The following is a 12,610-nucleotide window of genomic DNA, read 5'->3' as shown; positions in this document are numbered from 1 at the left end:
TAAGCACTGTGGACCGCTGTAAGGCGAATGAACGCTATATAATCATATATATTATACATATAGTATATATATGATTATATATTATATATACTATATAATAATATATATATATATATATAATACGGGTGGCGAGCGAGGATTACCGTGGAATACTGACAAGAGACTGTGCATGCGTGCGCGTGTTTGTGTGTGCTTGTGTTGTGTGTGTGTGTGTGTGTGTTTGTGTTGTGGTGGGTGCTGTGTGTGTGTGTTTATTTGTTGTGTGTGTGTGTGTGCGTGTGTGTTGTGTGTGTGTGTGTGTGTGTGTGTGTGTGTGTGTGTGTTGTGTGTGTGTGTGTGTGCGGTGTGTGTGGGGAAGTAAATATTAATAAAATCATGTCATAGTCGTCGCTTATCGTAGCGTAAGGAGTTGATAGCATCAAGTATGGCATCGGCAGACAGACGAAAATCCGCAACGTATATATATATATATATAGGCATTCCAAATCTCACTAAGCGCGATTTGCTGTTTGTTCGTCCAGTAATTGAGTCGATTTCAACCCCGCAACGGCTCGCGCTGCCACCGGACCATGAAGTCTCCGGCAAGACTGGATTAATTTTGATATAAATAATGGAAATGCTATGTCGTGCGTAGATGCTATCGTGCTTACCTCGCCATGAACGGCCTGGAAGTCGAACAATAGCATCGCCAGACGCTATAATTATATAATTTGAGCCAAGCCTGTTTGTGGTGTGCGCTCATGCCCGCCCGCGTCGAGAAATGGAACGATACTTTGCGAGCAAAATTGAGGCGAAGTATAGGTGATGTGAAGGAAGTGTGGCGCCGCTAAAAATACACGACCGCGCGCACCTAGGAACGCACAACCGCAGGCAGGCACGCACACACGCAACGCACGTACGAATGTAACACACAAGCAACACACACACACACACACACACACACACACACACACACAACACACACACACAAACAAACAAACAAATAAACACATACACACCACACCATACACACACACACACAGCAGTGAAAAAAATACACGGGGGCTCGGGGCGATTTAGCCCCGCGAAATGCCAAAAGCAGCCTCGGACCCGTCAATTATGCATAGAGTTCAATGCAAACCAAATTTTGATGGCTTTTTCATGCGCGCGCGAGCTTGAAAAGTAGCCCCCGAAAAGATTTTTTCCCATTTTCTTCCCTGACACCACACACACAACACAACACACACATATATACACAACACACACACACACACACACAACACACACACACACACACACACACACGCATGCACACACCACCCACACACACACCACACACCACACACACACCCACACACACACACAGCACACACACGCACACACGACCGCATGCACACACACACACACACACACACACACACACACACCACACACACACACACAACACACACACACACACACACACACCACATCACTCACACCTCACCCACACACACACACACACCACCACACACACACCACACACACACACCTCACACACACACACACACACACACACACACACACACAACACACACACACACACACACACGCACGACACAACCACACATATAAATATAAATATATATATATATGACATAGACGACGAGACACCTTACATATAGCGTCACTGGTTGCATAAATATTAGTCAGTATAAATGTTACAGTGAATGAAATATTAGACGATCTGCGGTCGTCCACTCTCTTCACACACACACACACTCCACATCACTCTCAGCGAATAGGCATCACCCACAGAAAACAACGGTGGCATTCTGCCAAGGAATTGCTATTTTTGCTCATAAACATTCAACGCAACGTCTTGAGATATTATCACTGCATTTACTATAAAATGGTGAGTATATTTGTTACAATTTGTCTGTCCAGATGCGATGATAACTGTAGATAGCTTAGTTATATGATATCGTCGCATTTATCAGAAATTTCACCAAGGCTTCGTCATCATCGCCGAAACGTCCGAAGTGTCTGGTAAATTTATCTATTTTTAAATAGGATAAAAACTTTAAATATTATTTTGCTTGAAACAAACAACTGTTTATCTGGCAGTGGCGCAAATCACCTAACGACAAGTACACAATCACATTAAAGGTAAACACCGTGTGGCACAACTCGGTAATGAACTACCAAAATCAACTAAACCTACATAAACGCAACATTACGTCAAATGTTTGAAGTGAAAAGATCTATTAATTATGCGAAGGCGATCAATGCAGGTGTACTACACATACAAAATCCGGATATATGAGAGGCTTTCTCGCTTCGTGCTTCTAGACGTAAAATCAAAAGCAGCGTACGAGAAATTAAAAGCGAATTGCGAAAATGTCCCAGATTCGCGTCGGCGCTTTTTCGACGACGTTTCTTAAACGCTCGCAACTGGTGCGTACAGCGCGCTGGCGGTGAGCTGCCAACGGAAGACGGTTCAACACGACAGCGGCTTCCCATGTCAAAGGACTCGTTCGGCGACGCAGACGGAGAAAATTGCGCCACACAGACGACTAGCCAAAGTGAAAGGCGTTATGTCATTCAGAATTGCGCACCCAATCTCTTTTCCATATGCCTGTTGACTCCCGATTATGCAGAAAAAACGCAATAACCTAAAAGCCGCACTTTGTACGCCATTCCGACATAAGGAGACAGGCAACTAGCCATAAATTGACTCGTAAACGACCGTTTGAAAATTCGTCTTGGAGTGCATTTGCCTCCGCCGCGTCCATTCTACTTGGCAAAATTGAAGAATATTATCGAGTGAAACTCAAATTGCTCCAAAATATGCGCCGAAAATGAAGTGTAACTAACTACACATCGGCTCTGAAGTGTATTGCATAGTATGTGTTATATATATTGCACCTGACTAATGGAACCGTTGTCACTGCCGGGATTTTTTTCCGTATTCCGTATACGTATAGGCGCTGAATCCGCCGAAGATATGCGTTCTAATAATAAGGTAGTTACATGCGATTCTATAGTCGGTCACGCCGCGAACACGTGATTCAGCGCACAATAGACCGCGAAATAATTTCGGAAGCTTCGTTCCATAACTATTTCGTGATCAATGACGTCACCCGCTTGTTTGCAAGTCAATTGCCGACAATTCCCTCCAATTTCATGTTGATTTTCTACGCTCGCGTCCCGGCTGGCACGAGGCAATCATGAGCGCAGCAGTCTTTGACAACAACAATTTGACATCGGCGCGGGTTATGAGGAGTCGCGTAGTAAAATTGAGGCTATTACCTGTCGCGAGATTATGTGATATAATAAGGATGGAGACTTTATAACTTCATTTGATCACTGTAACGATGTTTGCCGTCGAATTGACGGCAATTTGGCGCGGAATTACCCGTCTAAATTATGAGCAGGTTTAATAAAGAGCCAGTGCACTGGAGATGAAAATTGCTGACCGAATCCGCTGGCCGATTGCGCGATCTTGAGTGCACCGTTGATGAGGGTGTACTGCGAAACCACGACGCGGTCAGTAGACTTACAGACGAGGCTGCTATAGAACTATATTGTCACCGTGAGCATCGCGTCGATATGAAACGTTACTGGTACGATGGCGATCGCCGCAAAATATGATTAATAATATATATATTATAATTCATTAATCTCCATATCTATTTTTCTATATTTAATTATCCCTTTCTTTTCTCTGTCTCTCCCATGCTCTCGCTCTCACTCACACACCCACACACACACACGCACCATCTCTCTCTCTCTCTCTCTCTCTCTTCTCTCTCTCTCTTCATTCTTCTCTCTCTTCTCTCTCTCTCTCTCTCTCTCTCTACTCCTCTCTTTCGCTCCTCTTCTGTCTCTCATCTTTCTCATATCTATCTATATCTATATCTATATCTAATCTATCTTCTATCTATCTATCTATCTATCTATCTATCCATATATATATATATATATATATATATATGTGTTGTGTGTGTGTGTGTGATGTGTGTGTGTGTGTGTGTGGTGTGTGTGTGTGTGTGTGTGTGTGTGTGTGTGCAGTGGCGTAGTTAGGGGGCGGGGAAGAAGCCATGCCCCCTGTTGATCCGAAAGTAAAAAAGAAGAATTGTTCTACTAAAAAGAGAATTGTCGTAGTCAGAATGAAGGCTGTATATGTACTCAAATGTGCCTCAAATACCATCTCCTACTATCTACATTTTCAAAATACCCCCCGCCCTGTTTTCACACCCCCTCCTTAGAATCCTGGAGCCGTCACTGAAACAGTCAGGGGAGCAGAGAACAACGAACAAAAATGTCGCCTTTTTGCATGGCGCCAAAAACAAAGATTGCAGAGCTAAGAGGTTGGCGAGCGTAGCGTGTGGAGAGGGAGGCGGCAGGAACCAATAAAATAAGAAGTCATCCACTATGTTGCGCAGTTCGCTGTTTTGCCCCCCCCCCTGTTAAAAATCCTGGCTACGCCAGCTGTGTTGTGTGTGTGTGTGTGTTGCTGTGTGTGTGTGTGTGGTGTGTGTGTGTGTGTGTGTGTGTGTGTGTGTGGTGTGTGTGTGTGTGTGTGTGTGTGTATGTGTGTGTGTGTGTGTGTGTGTGTGTGTGTGTGTGTGGTGTGTGTGTGGTGTGGTGTGTGTGTGTGTGTGTGTGTGTGTGTGTGTGTGTGTGTGTGTGCGTGCGATGACAGCATCACACCTATCTCGGACGGCTTATAGGGATTCTAACGCGCCTCACGAAAACGCACAGCCGCGGCGTGTACTTAGAGAGAACATGAACGGGCACGCGTGCGTCGCTTTTATGCGCTTCTAATGGTGAAGCAACCACCACCACCACCACCACCACCACCACAACCACCACAACCACTATTACCACCACCACCCACCACCATCCCATTAACCACACCTACCACCACCACCTCCACCACCACCACCACTACCACACCACCACACGCAACACCACAACACACCAACACACCACCACCACCACCATCACACCACCCACCACCACCACACCACCACCACCAACACCAACACTACACACCACCACCAACCAAACCACCACCACTACCACCACCAACACCGTCACCACCACCACCACCACCACACCATCCACACACCAAACACACCACCACAAACACCAACCCAACACCACACCACGCCACCACGCGCCACCACGCACCAACCACCACCACCACCACACCACCACCACCACCACCTACGGCCACACCAGCACACCACCACCAACACTACACACCACACCAACACACCGACCACCACCAACACCACCACCACAAACACAACACGCAACACCACACCACGCCCACACACCGACCACCACACCAACAACACGTCACCACCACTACCACCACCACCACAACACCGCCCACCACCACCACCACACGCCCCAACCACCAACACCACCACCAGCAACACCAACCACACACCACCACCCCACCCCCACACCGCCCCAACACCAACAACCGCACCGACCACCAACACCAACACCAACACACAACGACCCCATCACACACCACCGGCCACACACCAACACCAACACCACCACACGACCATCCCCACCACCGGCCCACACCAACACCACCACCACGCTTCGCACCACCACCACCACACCACCACCACCACCACCACCACCACCAAAAGGGCGTTCGAGCAAAGTTTGAACTATGCTACAAAAAAGGTCAAGCGATGCGGCAGACTGTGGTACTAGCTACGTTCATCATTACGTCGTCTCCAGCCGCGAGCAGCAGCAGCAGCAGCAGCAGCAGCACACGCAGCGGAGCAGCAGAGTCCAGGACGCTGTTCTCTTCACCCTCGCCTAATTATCGTGCTCTCCACGGCGCGTGAGCCCGAGCGACGAATTGCTGCGGATGAAACGAGCGCCAGCTTCCATGGGGTGTGCAATTACAGACGATTTTGCGGGGATGTATTGAAAACATAATTGTCGGCAATTTTCTTCATTCAACTCGCAACGAGGCTCCTAAACAACGTGCGGCTAATTGCATAATGTCTTTTAATATGTTAGCCTGCAGTTATGGACCTCAAGCATTCAATATGCTCGCATTTATGCAGCGCAGGGACCATGTGCATGGTACTTAAAGATGACTTCATCGTGCCCGCATTCTTATTTGGGAAACGTGCGCAGCGCCGAAAAAAGGAGCAGAAATATATATTTATTTTGTTGAAATGTTCCATCTTATGAAATTGAATATCGCGTTTAGTTGTAATTAAATTGTAATAGTTGAAGCGCGAGAATCCATGTTTAATATTAGTAAGAAACACGCGTGAGTGCTCTGGTTTCTGTGGGCGTACATCTGCCTGTGTGTCTTCGAGCGCGCGCGCGCCTGTGTGTGTTTGTGTGTGTGTATGTGTGTGTGTGTGTGTGTGTGTGGTGTGTGTGTGTGTGTGTGTGTGTGTGGTGTGAGTGTGTGTGTGTGTGTGTGTGTGTGTGTGTGTGTGTGTGTGTGTGTGTGTGTTGTGTGTATATATGTTGTATGTATGTGTACGTTTATATATATATATATATATATATATATATATATATATATAATATATATGCGTATGTGTGTGTGTGGTGGTGTGTGTGTGTGTGTGTGTGTGTTGTATGTTGTGTGTGTGTGCGCGCGCGCGTGTGTGTGTGTGTGTGTGCAGTGTGTGTGTGTGGTGTGTGTGTGTGTGTGTGTGTGAGTGTGTGTGTGGTGTTGTGTGTGTAGTGTGTATGTGTGTGTGCGCGCGGGAGGTATGTGTCCCATCTGGGGGTGCGCGGTGCGTGCGTTTATGTGGCGTTCATGCGTGTGGGCCTATGTGTGTGCGTACGTGTGCGGTACGCGCGCGCGTGGTTATGAGCGTGATAATCAACAAAATGCGATTTTAGATACTAATTTTTATTACACTGAACATTTACCTTTATTTACCATCATCTATACAAATTATGCCATATGTCAAAGCACAATATACTTGTCACCAAATGTGAGTAAACAAGCCTGAAGCTAACTGTGACGTTAGACACAGTGTGTGTGTGTGTGTGTGTGTGTGTGTGTGTGTGTGTGTGTGTGTGTGTGTGTGTGTGTGTGTGGGTGTGTGTGTGTATTGGTGTGTGCGCGCGAGTGTATGTGTCCATCTGTGTGCGCGTGCGTGCGTTTATGTGCGTTCATGCGTGTGGGCCCATGTGTGTGCGTACGTGTGCGCGTACGCGCGCGTGGTTATGAGCGTGATAATCAAAAATACGATTTAGATACAAAATTTTATTACACTGAACATTTACCTTTATTTACCATCATCTATACAAATGTATGCCATATGTCAAAGCACAATATACTTGTCACCAATGTGAGTAACAAAGCCTGAGCTAACTGTGACGTTAGACACACATACACGTATATACGTCATCGTAATATTAATACATAGTAGTTACAATAATAATAGTGATAATATAAGCTGCGTAAAACTGTAGTATCTCTGCACAACAACTTTACCTTTAAGCCACGATCGCATTATGATACACACACGCACACGCGTAAGAAAGCCAGCACAGAAATAAGCCGGCCGATAACTCTGCAGTAGATCAAACCGACGTGTGATTGATAATACACACTTGGTGGAAATACGTCCAAGTATATGCGCGCGTTATTCCTGTATGCGACATGTACGATGATAGTCCCGTAACTTAAATTGACAATATTTGCGCCAATGAGAAACACTACGCTGATAAACGGTCGCACCATCCAGACATGATAATAGTATCAATATTAATACCCAAGCAAAATTTCAAGCTTTACTCAGAAACGAGATGGGTGCTGAGAAGTTGCTTGGTGAGAACGCTATTTGTGACATCTGCGATTTTAGTTTGACCGGAAAGATACGCATGGCGTATAGAGCAAGTAATCCGGCCGACCCCTCATCGAAGCGATCCAGTAATAACGTCCCGTTGTAGACATCGATACAGTCAGCGTACAGCAAAAATGGATGGCCAAGTTGCTATACAGTATATAATAAATCCAAACATCCCAACGTTACATTCATGTGAATATTATCATAACAGTCATATATAAATGTGCTCGAACACCTGGAACCATAGTATAACTCGCTCGTGCTATCTGCGAATTCATGTTGTATATTGTTGTCTGTTGTCGTATACTTTCCCTTCTCGCGAATGCAGCTGCCTGGAGCAAACACGATACATGTCGTCATACGCCGACTATGTACATTACTTTAAGTTAAGACTTTACAATTAGTTATTAACCACGCGATAGCGACGACGAATCGAGCATCACGCATGCGCTTTTCCACCACCCACCTGTGTTTCTCTCGTACTTACACAGTTTATTTACACGGTCTTTTCACGGCGTGGTGACACAGACTTCAGCGAGTCAACATAATTTGGCGATAAAAATAATCTTGACGCCCGCTTCACCACATTTTTGCACACCACCCCAAAAAGCTTCGGTCACTTTTTCACTTCAAGTTTTTAACAACACCCATTGGGCGATCCATCGTTAGTAACTGAATAACGCGTCGATCAATAATCTTTATGATAATAATATCCTGCAATTTTCATAAGAGAGTCCTTTAGACTGCATAAATGACATTTAAATGAATGATGGTTTCCATTGATTTGCACATCAAAGCGGGTTGTTTTTCTTTGATACGGATACAGCAAGAGACACGCTCGAATGGCGACGCGCTGGCCATGAGGCCAACATCCTGCCGACCCCGAAAAAATGTTTTTCGGTTTGCTACGACCAAAACGATGAGCACAACGCGCACAACAAACAACAATTAATTAAAACGGACAAAACTCGTGGGAATTAAAAACGTCTCGGTCTCTTAACTGATACCATTTAAGATCGTCTTGCCCCCGTCGCCCGGCCGACGGCACCAGTTGTTACATAGGCAGAGAAACGCGCGCGTGGCAGCAGATAGCCGGCGTTCGGTAATGTCCTTTCCTCGAGCGTCCTGTTCCCAAGCATAAGCAGCAGGAGCAGCGGCATCCTATATACCGCTGCGAGAGTTTACGTTCGGCCGGGGCCATCATTAAGTATCATTTACTCGCAACGTTCGAGTATGCGTGCATGTTCATGGCATAATCACAGTGCACACGTTCCACAGCGTCGACACACGCGACGCTGTCTCGCGAGAGCTCGCCAATGCTCTTTTGTCGTCGTCAGCCACGTGGCGGGAACAGAATGGGACATAGTTGCTTATTTTCCTATTAACTTTATCGCACGCGCAGTGCAAAGAGTCCTTAACACGTCTCCTTAGAGACGCTGCATCAGTGGCGCCACCACTCCTCGTTGGGTAATCGTCGGTCTACAATTTGTGGTCGACGGGACTCGTGTCGGGTGGGATCGGCATGTGAGACAGCGGCGGCGTGTTGGTAGAGCCCGGGGAACTGCCGTTGGGACGTTCGCCCTGGCTGTTCTCAGAGTCGGAGCTCATGCCGCTGCCCTTCTTATCGCCGCCCTCGCTGTGCGTTTTCACGTGCTTGCTGAGATGGTCGGAGCGCATGAAGCGCTTGTTGCAGACGGGACAGGCGAAGCGCTTCTCGCCCGTGTGCGTGCGCAGGTGCCGCTGCAGCTCGTCGGAGCGCGTGAATCGCTTGCCGCAGAAGAGCCAGTTGCAGACGAACGGCCGCTCGCCCGTGTGCCAGCGCAAGTGCGCCTTCAGATGCGACGTCTTGCCGTACACCTTGCCGCAGCCGGGAATGTGGCAGCTGTGGATGTTCTTCCTGCGCAGCGCGGCGCCGGCCGGACCGAGGCGCTCCGCCTCCTGACAGTTGGGGCAGTCGCACGTCGCCCGGCCCGTGTAGCGGCGGTTCGAGCGCGGCTGCATGTTTATCGTGTTCATGCCCGGCCGACCGATGTACGTCGACGGGTCGGAGGCCGTCGGCAGCATCGACTTATACGTCTCCTGCAGCAGCTGCGGCCCCGAGGTGAGCGCCAGCGGGTTGGACGCGCCGAGCGCGTGCGTCATGTAGTCGGAGCTCGGGTAGTTGCTCATCTGCGAGTGCAGGCCGGCGCTGGCCTGGTCCAGCCACGCCGAGCCCGAGCTGGTGGCGGCGGCGTGCATGTCCCACGGCCAGGCCGACTGCGACGCGACGGTCGGCGTCGGCATCTCCGTCTTGATCGTCGGATGCGACGAGGCGGACACGTTGAACGGCCACGCCGTGTCGTAGGCCGGATGCGCGGTGACGCCGACGCGCGAGTACATGCTCGACATGTGGTTGTCCGTGTGCACCTTCTGTATGATCGCCGGCTGCGTGAGCGCCGAGTTCGTCTGGCAGTGCGACGTCACGGCCGGCGACGACGCGAAGAACATGTCGCTGCCGTACGTCGTCGAGCAGCCGCTCGACGCAATCGAGTTTCCTCGATAGTCGAGGCCGGCGTTCGACGTCGCTGGAAAGCCGGACGTCATCCGATGCGAGAGGTGCGTGAGAGGCGTGGTCGCGCCGCCGGATACGGACAGAGATGACGCCGACGACGACGACGACGTTTTCTTCCACGGGTGAAATCCCTTGCCGACGGCGGCGTCTGCGAGTGGCGGTGGACTCTTGTTTTGTATTTTGTTGCACTGGGCTGCCAACATCGCTAGCGGGGTCCCTCCAAGACGCGGAGGCTCCTGAAACGAGTAATGACGTCACCGTTAAAGAGGATTTTATAGGAATACATGAGCGTGCAATACATTTCCGTTGTCGTATTGATGAAATAATATTGCCGCGGCTATGACATACACAGCTGCAGTATGGCAGACCTACTTCATTTCTAAAACCAACGCACGTCAGTGGCTCGCATCAAATGTATTAACGGCTCGAAAAGTTTTATTCGCAGCTCAAAAAAATCGGCAGTGCTTTTATTCGTTTATAAAGAACTGTGGAGTGTTTCAGAAATCGATACGTATTTCGCACTTTTCTTTGTCAGTAAATCCAAAATCATTTGCATTCAATTATCAACAATAAAGACGTCATTTCGATAGCATCTGAGCGCGTTTGCATATAACAACGGGCAATAAAGAGGCAAGCTATGCGTCACAGAAGCTTGCTTCCGGTGAAATCAAAACCAATTTACGCGTCGGGCCTGTGACGAGCATCACTGGTGGCCAGTCGCTTGTAAAATTAACGCACTGATGGTAAAACGAAAACTAGCAGGTTGCAGGTTGCAGGTGGTCAAGGTCAGAGCTGACCGAAACAAACTGATCAATATTGAACCCACACATTAACGACAATAATTCCAACAGAAGTGAGCATTATGCTAAATTCTCTGTCTCGCGCTCTGTCGCTTTCTGTCGCCCTCTCTTTCTCTTGCTCTCTCACACACATATATATATATATATATAAATATATATATATGACATAGACGACGAGACACCTTACATATAGCGTTACTGGTTAGCATAAATATTAGTCAGTATAAATGTTACGTGAATGAAATATTAGACGATCTGCGGTCGTCCACTCTCTCTCTCACACACACACACACACACTCCACATCACTCTCACGAATAGGCATCACCCACAGAAAACAACGATGGCATTCTGCCAAGGAATTGCTATTTTGCTCATAAACATTCACGACAACATCTTGAGATATTATCACTGCATTTACTATAAAATGGTAGTATATTTGTTACATTTGTCTGTCCAGATGCGATGATAACTTTAGATATGCTTAGTTATATGATATCGTCGCATTTATCGAAATTTCACCAAGGCTTCGTCATCATCGCCGAACGTCCGAAGTGTCTGGTAAATTTATCTATTTTTAAATAGGATAAAACCTTTAAATATTATTTTGCTTGAAACAACAACTGTTTATCTGGCAGTGGCGCAAAATCACCTAACGACAAGTACAAATCACATTAAAGGTAAACACGTGTGGCACAACTCGGTAATGACTACCAAAATCAACTAAACCTACAAAAACCGCAAACATACGTCAAATGTTGAAGTGAAAAGATCTATTAATTATCGAAGGCGATCATGCAGGTGTACTACACATACAAAATCCGGATATATGAGAGGCTTTCTCGCTTCGTGCTTCTAGACGTAAAATCAAACAGCGTACGAAATTAAAAGCGAATTGGCGGAAAATGTCCCAGATTCGCTCGCGGCTTTTTCGACGACGTTTCTTAACGCTCGCAACTGGTGCGTACAGCGCGCTGGCGGTGAGCTGCCAACGGAAGACGGTTCAACACGACAGCGGCTTCCATGTCAAAGGACTCGTTCGGCGACCGACGGAGAAATTGCGCCACACAGACGACTAGCCAAAGTGAAAGGCGTTTGTCTTCAGAATTGCGCACCCAATCTCTTTTCCATATGCCTTGTTGACTCCCGATTATGCAGAAAAAACGCAATAAACCTAAAAGCCGCACTTTGTACGCCATTCCGACATAAGAGACAGGCAACTAGCCATAAAATGACTCGTAAACGACCGTTTGAAAATTCGTCTTGGAGTGATTTGCCTCCGCCGGTCCATTCTACTTGGCAAATTGAAGAATATTATCGAGTGAACTCAAATTGCTCCAAAATATCGCCGAAAATGAAGTGTAACTACTACACATCGGCTCTGAAGTGTATTGCATAGTATGTGTATATATATTGCACCTGACTATATGGAACCGTT

The 12,610-nt window shown here is 47.5% G+C and overlaps 1 protein-coding gene across 2 annotated transcripts in view; it reads right to left on the bottom strand.

The window, feature by feature from the left end:
- Positions 1-7,235: 7,235 nt before the first annotated feature.
- LOC106811211 (transcription factor Sp9-like) overlaps positions 7,236-12,610 on the bottom strand; it is a 45,020-nt gene continuing 39,645 nt past the window's right edge. For both annotated transcript variants that reach the window (XM_014814764.1, XM_014814766.1), the window contains exon 2: positions 7,236-10,610. In XM_014814764.1, coding sequence (XP_014670250.1) covers positions 9,303-10,610 — 1,308 coding nt within the window. In that variant the 3' untranslated portion in view covers positions 7,236-9,302. The remainder of the gene's footprint in view (positions 10,611-12,610) is intronic.

This window comes from Priapulus caudatus, unplaced genomic scaffold (assembly GCF_000485595.1).
Source record: "Priapulus caudatus unplaced genomic scaffold, Priapulus_caudatus-5.0.1 Scaffold515, whole genome shotgun sequence".
NCBI lineage: Eukaryota > Metazoa > Priapulida > Priapulimorpha > Priapulimorphida > Priapulidae > Priapulus > Priapulus caudatus.
Note: the sequence above shows the minus strand (reverse complement) of the source record. Positions and strands in the feature narration are given on the sequence as shown.